The sequence below is a fragment of the Bicyclus anynana genome, chromosome 7 (assembly GCF_947172395.1).
Source record: "Bicyclus anynana chromosome 7, ilBicAnyn1.1, whole genome shotgun sequence".
Classification (NCBI taxonomy): domain Eukaryota; kingdom Metazoa; phylum Arthropoda; class Insecta; order Lepidoptera; family Nymphalidae; genus Bicyclus; species Bicyclus anynana.
The window spans coordinates 2,290,476-2,304,642 of NC_069089.1; the positions used below are offsets into that span (position 1 = coordinate 2,290,476).

A 14,167-nucleotide genomic window follows, 5' to 3' on the forward strand; every position below is an offset into this window, starting at 1 on the left:
TAAATTCGAGTTGTTTAGACTAATTTACTTTATCATTATCAACCCATATTCGGCTCACTGCTGAGCACGAGTCGCCTCTCAGAATGAGAGGCCAATAGTCTACCACGCTGGCTCAATGCGGATTGGCAGATTTCACACAATTAGAAAATTAAGAAAATTCTCAATAGGTATGCAGGTTTCCTCACGGTATTAAACATTGACCTAGATGTATATAAAGTCCTTGTATTAAATATATTTTCTTAAATATCGTGTAAGTTTAATGATCAGCTTATATAATAGGAGGTTTGTTGGTCAATCCTTTTGTTTTTTTCCCTTTGGTATCGAGGGTGTGGACTGAACAAAAGCTTTGTATCAATTTTATTGCTTATCTCATTAAAAATATCAAATTTTTATCATGAAATTATCACACTGATAGATAATCTACAAAAAAATCAAAAGAAAGTTAAAAACAACCATTTTATAAACCTGAAACTACTAGATAAATTCAACTAAACCTTGGCACGATTCGAGTTCTTACTATGCTGCGAAAATTAAAATATAAGGGGTGAAATAGGAATAACTCCTATTTATTAACTTTTCCTTCAGCTCTTCAAATCCTGGCAGCATGCAAAATCGAAATCAGCATGCTTTTCTAAGTTTAAAATTGTAAACAGAAAGCGGTCCTCGAATTGTGTAAACTTTATACCTCACAGCGCCTGGTCTAATTAGAACTTTAGATAGAATAGATAGGTCTGCGTAGATAGGTTTTAAAATAAAAATACAAACTCCACAGTTAAACATAATTTATTTCATATTATTTTAATTATCACAGATCCATTTATTTTAATAGTCATCACGTTAACAAAAATATATATAGTCTACAGTGGTGACATCTGTCCATATACAAAACATTGTTGCCTTGATTATTATGTACGGCGGAGTGCAGACATTCAATAAATATTGCGGTAAAATATTGTTACTTGTTCAGTAGAAAAATACAAAAACCGCATACGCTAAACCTAAATATTTTTAAAACTTTCAGTATATAGATTTGTTATTGACTATACATTTAACCATAGATATAGTTTCGCGCAAGGGTAGCCAGTATCGGACCAAATCTGAACCAAATTACGAGCATATTTTGTAACATCACTTGAATTTCATGTCAACGGTACAAACGTATAGAAAATTATTATTAAAATTATAGTACTTGTATTGGAGCCATATTGTATAAGTTTAATATTTTTCGTTACATTTGGTAACATATTGTACAGTGTAATCGTATTTCTTATATCGATACTACAAAGGTGTATAACGTCGCGTTGAACGTCAATAATTATTGACGTGATCATTAACGCCGCAATATTTATTGATTGTCTGCACTTCGCTTAGGGTTACCACGATTTTGGAATACGTAAACTTGCTAAGTAAAAAAAAAAAATAACACAATAAGTCTCAGACTCAGCGCGTTGAGATGAAGCTTTTTACCGAGATTTTCTTAAAGACGTCGCAATTTAAATTTCCATCCAATAAAAATTAAAATTCATGGCAACCCATCTCATAGTACGTGTTAAATGCGATACAAGTATTTACAATCTATGCCTTCTTTATATACAGACGTTAAGTAGAAAAATGTTAGTAGTATTTCGTAGGTAAAAATGCGTTTCAGCCAACTACGATAAACTTAACTTAACTCTTGATTTATAAAGTATTTCGGAATATAGTTTGTGCTGTAGCATGGTGCGGGTGATAGTTCGTTTCACTCTTGAAAGTTGCCGTGATTTACGATAATAGTACAGTATTAATAACGTCATACAGGCAAATTTCACTTGCAACATGCTACAAGCGCACGACTTGTAGTGAAAAAACATTTTTTTTTAATTTTATGTTCGAGAAACAAGTCAAAATAATAAAAAAAAATAAACCTAGAACTCAATCGCAATGAGTACCAGGGTTTATTTAATACAATTTAGATGTAAATGGTTTAAAGTAAATAGGTATTTTGACTGAAACACATTGGCAGTGCAAGTGTAGGTCGATTCATGTAGTAGTGCCGATCTAAACAATATAATCTAGTAACATGTTTACCGGTTATACAATAATTGTTTGTAATGACATTTTTAGTACAAATCAAACTATTTTTTTTGTTATTATCAATAGTAATGACACCGTTCTTATAAATATATTAATGTGTTGTTATTCTGATGTAAAAGTTTCATCAAAATCCGTATAATGAAAGTTAATTTTCATCATCGACTACATCCTCTTTTCATTTACGTTTGCTATTTTTGATTTTATAAAAACATTTTTATATTATTAAGACAATTATCTTGTGTTATACAAAATATTATAATTTTCTGTCAATACGAAAACAATGGTGGTTGAAATAATATCAAATTCGGCACTACATGGAAACAGGTTTAATTGATTTTATAAATAAATGCATTGGACACAAGTCTTTCTAGTTATAGAGTAAATCAAACATACTAAACTACATAGAATCTTATAATTTTAAGCTCAGCATAGTGCATTTTTATTTTTTTATATTATTGCCAAAAGTAATGCTGCGGCATCATCAATTTGGCACGTTGTATTTAAACAAGTCCTTATATGCAATAACCTCTCTATGATCAAATTCCAAATTCCAAAATCATCAAATCACTTTTGAATAGTTAAAACTGTCTGTCAGTATTCCGTGTTCAAAAGAAAATTAACTCGGTTAATTTTAAATAAATTTGACATTTTATATTTTGCAGTTAAATATTTTTTGTTACACCTATACCGAGTCGAATGTTAATTTAACATTTCTGCAAAGAGCGAAATTTATTTGAAATCTTCCCAAATCCTAAGTTTCAAAGTTTTGTAAAATCTATTAAAAAATAAATATTACATGTAGTCACAGAGAAACACAATGTAGATAAGTAACTTGAATTTTATTATTATGTACGTACAAAAAAGGCTTCAATCTTGTTGGTACTTCAATATTCTCATATAAGGTTATTGCATAAAACAACTCAAATCATAATAAATCAATACAAATAATACATCGTAAGCTAAAGAAACAAGAACCAAGCTCTATAATAATTATAGTTTATAGTTATATGTAGAACACTCAAACACTTATAAAAAATAACAAAATAACCAACCGTGTATACCAACTATAAATCGTTGGTGTCGTTCTTTATAAGACGTTAGGCACTATTATTGCTACTACAATATAATTTATTTCCCCGCATATCTACAGCATAGATATAATATATATAGGCTCTATACAAAATAAACTACATACCCACGATTTTACAAATTAGGCCGACGGCCTACGAAACTATTTTTTTTTTCGTTTTGCTCTAAACAACATTTAAACTACACATATTATCAACAATCGTTTAGACACATTGCTTTAAGAATAACTTAAGGGTAGAATTGATCATCTAATAAACCCATTTGTAAGTCACAAGTACCATGAACACCTACCAAACATCCCCTCAAAATCTTTGATGACACCTTCAGGGTTATTTGTATCTAAAAGCATATTTGTAAAGCCAAATCTGACTGATACTTTTTAGTCCAGTGTGAGATTGTTGGCTATGATAATGACCTTGAACTCATCTGACGATACTCGTTATATCATTTATTCTTATGACAAAAGATTCCATTTAAATAATGCATTGAAATACGATTCGTTTTTCACGTTCATCGCCCGAAGATATAAAATGTAAATTCACAATCTTATTCCAATGCATTAAAACTCAGTTTGAAATGCGATCGTGCTCTGCCCTGCGTGGCGGTCTAAGCAAACAGTCGCTTAGAAATGCACTGTATTATTTTCAGTGTTTCAACACTCACGTATTATGTAGATTACTCGAGTCGTACTGATTAGGAATTCATAACCAGGAGGGTCTTCCCTGCAGTAATTCAGCCGCATCGTGCCTGTCCATTTGGCGTAGTGCGCCGGCTAAGGAGGCCACGGCGCCGGGCCCGCGCTCTCGGCATTCCCACAACTCCAAGATGGCCTCCGTAGGCGAGCTCTTTGTGGCGAACCACGTCGTGTAACGATCCACTCCCAGCCTCGCAGCCAGAGCGCGCCAGTCGTTACCGCGGGCATTCGGCGGATCCAATATGGCGCATAGCTGCCTCTTCAACCGAACGCTTAATTTAAATGGGCTCTCAGCGCACTCGTTCACTCCCGTTTCGTTAACGGTCACGTTCCTTTTACCGCTCCCATCGCTCCCGTCCTCGCTCCTACACATCCTCGCCTCCAATAAATTCTCTGTAATGTTAAAACTACGTTGCGATTCGCGGGGTGATCGACCTCGCGGCGATCGGCTTCGTAAATCGTCCACAGATATTCGGAACGTCTGCTTGTAAGATGGATTCGTTCTCTGACACGCTGAGATGCTGAAGTCGATGCTATCGCAATCGTACGTCCTTTCTAAGACGAAACTGCAATGTAAAGCATTGTAGTTGGATCCCCAGACGTGGTTGAAAGGGATTTCTTGGTAACCGATTCCTGGTTTAGCTTTCCAGCCGGGACTCAAATGTTCCAAATTCAAACACAAGTTGGATCCACCGTCTTGGAATAGCAAAGTTTTCGGACGCTCGAGTAACACGCCGCCCAACTTCTTCTCCTGTTCTTGACAATAGTACGGCGCGCACGGAGTATCCTCGAAAACGTACAGCCGTATGCTGTACTCCGTACATGAGTCGTTTAATGAGGCAGGTGCGTACACCGCTAATTGTAGTGTCTTTACTGCCTTTCCATTAAAACTTTCACCCGCCAGTACGAAAGTGGATAGCATGTCTGTTACTAGGAATATTTTGTCTGTATCCAATTGTGTGAAGACGGGTGTGTTTATGGTTTCTTGGCCGAGACTTACTATTTTCTTCCATTGGGGTTGGACGTCTGTTTTGGAATTGCTGTGGTCGATGGCGTACAGGGCGAGATTCCAGAAGCCGTGTTTGAGACTGGCGCAGTGAGGTATTTGAAGGACGACCGACTTGTTGAGCTGGAGACGAGGAGGCCCGCACTTAACTACTGGGCTGAGTTGCGTGATACCTGCGGGCAAAAAACTGTTTCAACAAAACGTACAACGATGTTACCGACTTGCGCCGTCGGCTCGCTTGATATTACTTTGCATAAATTATCCGTTACGATTTCACGGTGTAATTACATAGGAGTTTTAATGGTTTATATTTATAGTTTGCATCTAGGTTTTCAATTCTTTTTAAGATTTTATCTAAGTTTACTGTAATAAGCACATAGCATGTGGCAATAATTTAGAGTTACCTACGTTTATTGAGATATCTACATAGCTTGTTTGGTAATCACGTATAAATTATAAAGTATCTAAACCTGCTCATTAAAGATCATTTGTGTATGAATATAAATCATTGAATTACATAAAGAGAATATCTATGCAATATTATATATTATAGCTATACTAAATGAGTCATATTTACCTTTTCCAAATCTCGATCTATATCTATCGTCTTTCACAACAGCGACGTAGATCTGTTCTCTGCGTCCCCTACCAAGTGCCCCTTCTGGTATCGACAGCGCAACACCGGCAGCTGGTAAAGCGAGTCTTGCTCCAGAAGCGGATACTGATAAGGATTGAGAAATGGGTGAATTAGAAACGAGTTCCGCTAGTTGGAGCGTCACTGACTCATTCGCTGCGTCGTACATCGATCCGGCTGAAACAACGGCCTTAGTTCAAAATTTGATATGCGGATATGAAAAAGTATCAAAAACCATTTAAAATGTGACTTAATTAATATTATTATTATAAGACTTAAAAAACTTAAAAATGTGCTTTCTACTTATCGTTTTGAAGGCAATGGCCATATATTTTAACTGACCACTGCCCTCGAAAAAATTTGCTTAGGGAAAAAATAATTCATTATTTTTTTAGTGATCGACATCTCGTAAAGTAATGATCGATAATTCACAATTCAAAACATCATGCTTCTGTTTGAATCCAGCTTTCTGCAAATGGTTTTAAACTGTGTTGTGGTCGATTTTTAGCTCCTGGGCGATGCTACTGTTAAAAAGCTATTTTAATGATAACTCACAACTGGTAAAACAACTGGAGGCCGAGTGCTCGGACTCCGTGTACGGCTTGCTGTCATACTCGTCGCTTTGTCCCTTGCTCGAGGCGCATGGAGTCACTTGATGGTCCACCGGCGACGCGTAACTGTGGACAAATTATAGTGTTATTTTTATATAATATGATTGCCTTTAACTACAAGTGTCATCTTTATATCTATAAATGTGATGTATATAAATATAGTCTACGAGGTTGTTTAAGATTGGAAGAAAATTGGAATTGTCAATCAGGATAAATTTACCATAGAGTTACAAAAATAGTACAGCGGGCATAATAAAAATAGTAAAAAATTACAATGGTGAAATCAAAGAAAAAAGAAAAAGAAATAAAATCGGCGGGGTGGCCAGCTTTCCCTAATTTTATTAAACACTTAATTTTCAAATCTAAAGTTAGGTTAGGTTAGGTTAGAATTAATTTTAAGATATTAAATATCACGTGTCTCAAACGGTAAGAGAAAAACTTCGCGAGAAAACCTGCCAAAGTATTTTCTTAATTATCTGCGTGTGCTAACCCCTCTCATTCTGAGAGGAGTCTCGAGCTCAGCAGTGACCCGGATAAGGGTTGATAATGATGATCTATTATGTTACTATACTCTGCGTCTCTTACCTTCGATAATCACCTTCTTATCTAACCATCGGTTTGGAAAATTAGGAGAGAAACTATAACTATAAAAAAAGAGCACCGCTTTGGTAAGCTTCAAAACCGCTGGATATAGCCGGTTCAAGGCTGTGTGTTTGTAAGTTCTTAAATGAAGCCCATGTATACCAGTGGACATCCATCACCTGATGATGGTGATGATAAAAGTACCTGTTAGTGAGATGTGGAACATCATAATGGTGCTCTGTCCTCGGGTCCGCCTGCGGGTGCTCGTATCTTGGCGGACGGTGCTGCATCAGGTCTGGCGCCAGCGATAGGGACTGCTTCTCCACAGTCGGGTAGATCTCCGGTTGAAAATCTTCAGAACAAAAGACTAACAGATAGAGTCAACTATATTTATAGGAACAACAATAATGAAAACATATGAAACTTTGATTTTTAATTTTTTATGGGAAATAAGCTCAGTTTTGATGACCATCATGCTTGAAAACAAATAATGAAAGATGGGTATCGCTTGTCTAGAGAGAGCCTATTCACTCTTATCATGAGTGTGTATATAGCAGGAAACACATAAAATTGACTGATTAATCCTTATACTTTATGCATTCTAGATGCTCGTACTACTACATAATAATTGGGTATTGTATTCTTTTCTGTAAGTCAAAGCATCACAAACTGCATGAGATGGGCTTCTTTTGAAGCTTCACGGTGATAATTTCATTCTCATATCTTTTTCGCTTGTTAAGCTTTAAAATGACGATGTCACTTTCATTAGGGCTTCTTGTCTATGATGTATTGTGGGTAGTTGAACAATAAATGTATGCGTCATCATTATGTCAAGTTAATAAAGCAGTCTTAAGCTCAACGTTATCGTGTTTTATTGCGAAATTACACTGTCTAGTTTATGAGGTAATAACGATCTCATATATAAAGGATTTTGCTTAGCTTCTAAGGCTTTAAAATGACGATTTCGCACTCATTAAGGCTACAAAGTTAAGTCTTACCCGTTCTGGTCATAGTATACAGGGAGTGGTCTCTGGTCTTCCTCTGCAGTAACTTGTACACCACGGCAGCGCCCGCCAGGAATACCACCACTGCCACCGCTATCCCGATGTATAGCGGTATATCGCTGTGAGCAGCAACTGTTGACAAAAGTATATCATTAAATTGGTATCTAATTGATAAAATCCAACAAGGAAGGTGTGACTGTTCGCCTAAAAGCATGATAATTTAATTGATCAGACAAATCAGAGGTCTACACCTCTCTTATTACAGGAGATGAAATTTTCAAAAGATTCAAAATTCATTTATTTCAAGTGGGCTCATTAACAAGCATTTTTGAAACATCAGTTGACTATTTGTAAATATTCTACCACCAGTTTGGAAGGCAGGTTTTGCTGAGAAGAGCTGACAGAAAACTCAACAGTAAATCTTTAAAAAAAAAATCATACAGTATTAAATAAGATTGGGGGATCCCGCCCGCCATGACGCTCCAATGTGGGTTGGCGGACTTAATAGGTAATAATTTTTGACTCTGTAAGTAAGTCATATTCAGAATAATGACCTGGACCTGCTTCTCAACGTGTTTTTTGAGGACAACACAAACTTTCTAACTTCGGGCTACTATTGAAAACCAACCAAACCAAAGAGGATGTTTCAACTGGATTATCGTTTTCCAATTAAAGAAACTAGATCTAGTTTCTTTAATTTTAGATGAACTAGATCTTAATAAGCATTACGGTATTAATTTCCCGAATGAGCTCTATCACAAAAAGCTTGAAGTAAACAATAATCAAACTTAAGTAAACCATAACTAAAATTAGTTTTACCTTAAGCATTTCAAGGTTAAGTTCGATTTAGTGCCATTGTTTGGCTCGTGCTTAGATTTGTTCTGACAAAATTTTTTTTTTTTTTTTTTTTTTTTTTATTCTTTACAAATTAGCCCTTGACTACAATCTCACCTGATGGTAAGTGATGATGCAGTCTTAGATGGAAGCGGGCTAACTTGTTAGGAGGAGGATGAAAATCCACACCCCTTTCGGTTTCTACACAGCATCGTACCGGAACGCTAAATCGCTTGGCGGTACGTCTTTGCCGGTAGGGTGGTAACTAGCCACGGCCGAAGCCTCCCACCAGCCAAATTTCAACAATGAAGAAAGTTACTACATTTTCTTGCACTATATAGGTTAATACAAAATGTATTCCAGACGTCCACAAAAGCCATATATATTACTAACTTCCTTCCTCGCTGAACACCAAGTTTTATTATAACAAAGTACGATAATTCTTTGCAATGCAGCCTGTTTCACTTTTGGGAGATTAAAATCTTTCTTTCTTTCTTTTCTATATACTGAGATTCCCTTTTTCCTAAGAACATTTCAGTGACAAAATATTTTCTTTGTCTTACGAGTAAGAGTTGGGAATGTGGAGTTTCATCATCATCAACCCATATTCGGCTCACTGCCGAGTTCGTGTCTCCTCTCAGAATGTGTTTAGTAATGGTATAGTGTGGTGGCTGTAAGGTCTATATACTCTTAATATAAGGGAGGATGGGCCCTCTAGTAGACCCTTAAAACAAGCTCATACTATTAAAGCGAATACAATTACAAATTTCTAATAATCTTTTTCATATAGTAGTTTTTTAAAGAGATCAGAATTTTTATGCTCAGGAGATACAATTCAATTTTGAAAGGCCCTACCTTAAAAAACTGAGTCTCATACACAATTTCACCCTCCGTTACCTTCCCACAAAAAAGCGAATATCCAAAAAAGATGATACGGGTCATTATTTATCATTATTCACGCTTAGTAACTCTAATTCAAATTTTCGAGTTTCTACTTTGTAAGAACAAAGACTTTCATACACAATTCCCCATCGCATATCTCGTTAAAGTCGAAATTACAAAAAAAATCTTTAGGGAGTGTCTACAACTCTACATAATAAAAAGAACGATATTTTTACTTAACTTTTTTTCATTTATTTCCAGTTTCAATTCCAGTTTCAGTTCAATGTCAACATTTATCTCATGGAGACTGAATTTTTCGAGGCATGAATCAAAACATTTACAACAAATTGTACCAAGACAATGTATTTCAGTTATACCTAAAGTCAAACGTTGTCATGTCAATATTCCAGCATCGTGGGCCTTAACGATAAAGATACGGGAGGACGATGTTAATAGAATACGCAAGGTATTCGTATAAAACTCTTAAAAGGCCGTTTACCAGCTCTCAAATGAAGCGAATCTATAAAACGAATGCACACCTGTATGATAAGCTTTTAACGCTTTACGAGTTGGGCCGTAAAACGTGAAATATGCTTGACCAAAATAACGCAAAGGTCCGACCACAAACAGCCGCAACGAAACCTGTCGTTGCGCCTACAATTTAAGGTGCATTATCGTTATGGTTAAAACTTTTCAAAATGAAAGCATAACGCGTGTTTTTATTGCTCACAAATGAAATAGGCATCGTGTTTCTGGCAACGGGCCTTAATATTATTTATGTCAGCGCGTCCCAAACTTTACGAGTGGTCGCGGCGCATTTTAACGAGTTATTTTTTTTTTGTGTAATTCGGTGACGTGAAAGGGATGAAAGGGACGTTTTTGGTTAACCATTTTGTTTGTGAGAAAGCTTTTAAAGCTCTGGTCTCCTGGTCGGACGAAACTTTGTTACTATTTGATAAGTAAAGGTCTATTTGGCTGTTAAAAATTTTGTTACTGTTTTACCGACTGTTTTCTAGCTATCAATTTCTAAATTACACATATAATAATTAATAATGAAATATATGTTTTACTAGTAGACGTCGCACGGTTTTACCTTCGTGGTTTCCGTTCCCTTAGGAACACGAGGATAAAATATAGATTCTCGATAAATGGGCTATCTAGCACTGAAAGAATTTTTTAAATCGGACCAGTTGTTCCTGGGATTAGCGCGTTCACTCAAACAAACAAACAAACTCTTCAGCTTTATAATATTAGTATAGATACCAATATTTGCATTATTTAAAAGACTTGTTAATGGTAGTTGTTATTATTTTATTAATTTATCCTTCGTTTAGATATCTTATTTTGCAACAGGGTCGGATTAAAGAAGCCAGACCATGTGTTTTCCTTAATCCGTCCCTATCGCAAAATTCGTTTTTAACGGACTTCTACTAACTATAAACTACCTATCTGCCAAATTACATCTTTCTACCCCTTTGAATGACTTTCCACTTCTATATAAGTACATATTTAGACATTATTGAAATTCTCGCATTATTGGAGAAGCGTGTCGAGTCTTAAACTGCAAATCTCTACTTTTTTTTTTATTCTTTACAAGTTAGCCCTTGACTACAATCTCACCTGATGGTAAGTGATGATGTAATCTAAGATGGAAGCGGGCTAACTTGTTAGGAGGAGGATGAAAATCCACGCTCCTTTCGGTTTCTACACGACATCGTACCGGAACGCTAAATCGCTTGGCGGTACGTCTTTGTCGGTAGGGTGGTAACTAGCCACGGCCGAAGCCTCCCACCAGCTAGACCTGGACCAATTAAGAAAACCTCAATCGGCCCAGCCGGGGATCGAACCCAGGACCTCCGTCATTAAATCCATCGCGCATACCGCGCTACGGAGGCCGTCAAATACTCCCTAAGATCAGGTTAAATCCATCTATCACATACACTCGTAATGCAGATATAAATCACACTTAACCACCTAATTATAATCAAATAACAATACGAGCCATTAGATTAAAACCATCGTAATGTGCGATTCATTGGCAAAGCACTTCATCATTGACTCGCTGATCAATAAGAAAGCTCTCAAAAGATACCACTCTTATAAGTTATCTTTCTTTTTCTTTTCTTTTACTCAGGCTCGAATTTAAAGTGCCCTGAGGCGATATACGATACCATTACGTTCAATTACAGCGACAGAATTTATAGAATGAGCGGCTGCAGCTGTTACACCGAAAAATTATCTTTTGAACCAATCGGAAATTACGATGAAGTCGTCCCACTCGATCGAGATAACGATCGGTGTGATAAATGCCCGAGTATTAAAATGAAGAAGCCATTTTGAATTTGTGATTAAAGTAATATTTTGATGCGTGACTTCTCTTATTGGAAAGGAACTAAGACCTGCTATGGCCAGATATACCTTATTTTATTATTTTGATTTTCATTCATCATTTATTATCAACTCATATTCGGCTCACTGCTGAGCTCGAGCCTCCTCTCAGAATGAGAGGCGCTAGCCCAATGTGGATTGGCAGGGAATTAAAAAAAGTTCGAGGCATGCACCTCCAACTTTTCAGTTGTGTGCTTTGAGTAAGAAATTTAATATAACTTGTCTCAAACAGTGAATGAAACATCGTGAGGAAACCAGAGAAACTGCATACCAGAGAATTTTCTTAATTATCTGCGTTTGTGAAGTCTGCATTGGGCCAGCGTGGTGGACTATTGGCCTAACCCCTCTCATTCTGAGAGGAAACTCGAGCTCATCAGTGAGCCGAATAAGAGTTGATAATGATGATGATGATGATGATGACGATGATCATAGGCTATATTTTATCCCCGTATTCGCACGGGAATGGAAACTACGCTAACCGTATTCGATCAGGAATGGAAACAGTGGGACCGATTTGAAAAATTCTTTCACTGTTGGGAAGATACATTATTCCCGGATGCTATATATATTTATATTAATCTCCGTATTTTTCAAGGAACGGGAACCAAACCCGCGGAGTGTCGGCTGGTGTTCGATAAACATACTCATAACATTTTTTTCTTGCGTAAATTCAACAGATGCTTTCTATCTGTATAACTAACTCTCTGTCTACATTTCATGGATACTAGCTCGAGCACGCTGTCATGTCTGCATGTCAGTCTGTTACGGCTGCAGACCTCGACACACGAACGTCATGTTGACAGGCAATCGCCGTAACCAACATGACAGATTTTGATGAGATGACAGTTGACAGAACTCTTGCGATTACTGTTTTATGTTAGATACTAGATAAGAACGTTCTGGTTTGGCCCATTTGATAAAGATACATTTTTAAATAATAATTTTTGCTCGAGCATAATTATATCGCTTTAACTTGTACGCAAGCAACCAATCGCGTTAAAGCGATCGGGGACAAACAGAGTTTTTATCCGCTTATATTAAGATAAGTATTTGGATTTTAGTAGTATCCAGACGTAAAGGACAAGGCCAAAAAATTACATTGCATTTACACGTACTTAGCAAGTGTATTTAATGACAACATCTGCGAGTGTTATATTTATAATAATTTAATATAACAATTTTTAGGATTATAAAACTAACCAAATATAATTTGTGTAAATTGAACTTAGTAACTCATACAAAACTCGGCCATTTCCTTTAAAGTGTACGGTGTTTCTATTCAACAGATATTTACCTGTTAACCAAAAATTTTTCAATTATATATCTATTTTCACGTATTTTGTAACCAGTTGAAGAAGTTCATAAAGAACAATTTTAATTAATATACAAGTACGAGAACAACTTGAATTTTTTTATTTAAATTCAGCTTTGGCATTTATGATAATCTGTTACGTATGTCATTTAATAAAGTAATAGCAAAGTTTACTTAAAATATTTAAAAACAAATTTCAAACTATTTATGTAATGTTACTTTGATTGTATATTATCAAGTAGAATTAAATTGTTTCTTCACACAGAGTATATTTATAAAAAAAATATTCTAGAAACTTCGGTAAGATTTAAAGTTCTTAAGATTTATCGTACAACACGTCCGAAGTTTGCACATTTATTTATTAAGGCGCTACAAGTCCGAGCACTTACATTTAATCTGGACCCGATACAGATAGCCTGCATTGTCGCGCAGGCCACGTCTGACCTGGCTGCGGTCAGAGATTGCAGTTCCAGGGAACGTACACACTAAAAAGTCTTCGAAAAGTGTATGTTGCTAGACGCAAGGATCAGAGACATGATCGATAACTATAACTCTGATGATAGAGTGAAAATTTTCTTGAAGTCCACAAGATGAAGATAGAAAAAGCTAATGTGGCAACAATCATTATCATCTTGTACCATTCTCGAACCAAAGTTTGGCAGTAAATATGTAAAAATAAGTGGAACCGCTCCTTAAAGCTTCTATTAGATAAGTTAATAGTCAATGTGACAATCCATGACTAATATAACACTGGTAAATGACACGACAACAGTAAACTAGATGTGTACTGTGCAGACAGTGTGTAGATGCAATGATGAGAATTAAAGAAAATCCATAACGTCCAGATTGTGATGAATAGGAGACTATCTATCACTTAGTAGCCAATTATCGCGTGTATTCTATAGTAGCATGGAAGCTACCAGACAAGGCTTAGAGTAACTGAAGCGTTTATTATTATAGATTATTCTATCGACGAACTCTACAGGAAGGTTTAAGGGATTTCATACTAATCATATTAGAATTCTCATGGTCGTGGTTATGTTTAAGAGTCGTGATAG

At 36.0% G+C, this 14,167-nt stretch overlaps 1 protein-coding gene across 4 annotated transcripts in view; it reads right to left on the bottom strand.

The window, feature by feature from the left end:
• Window positions 1-765: 765 nt before the first annotated feature.
• Window positions 766-14,167, bottom strand: part of LOC112047393 (netrin receptor UNC5B) — a 142,508-nt gene continuing 129,106 nt past the window's right edge. For 3 of the 4 annotated variants that reach the window (XM_052882373.1, XM_052882372.1, XM_052882374.1), the window contains exons 8-12: window positions 7,688-7,825; window positions 6,894-7,041; window positions 6,052-6,173; window positions 5,440-5,673; window positions 766-5,035 (exon numbers count right to left, since the gene is read on the bottom strand). In XM_052882373.1, coding sequence (XP_052738333.1) covers window positions 3,864-5,035; window positions 5,440-5,673; window positions 6,052-6,173; window positions 6,894-7,041; window positions 7,688-7,825 — 1,814 coding nt within the window. In that variant the 3' untranslated portion in view covers window positions 766-3,863. The remainder of the gene's footprint in view (window positions 5,036-5,439; window positions 5,674-6,051; window positions 6,174-6,893; window positions 7,042-7,687; window positions 7,826-14,167) is intronic. The other variant, XM_052882375.1, reaches the window with a different exon arrangement.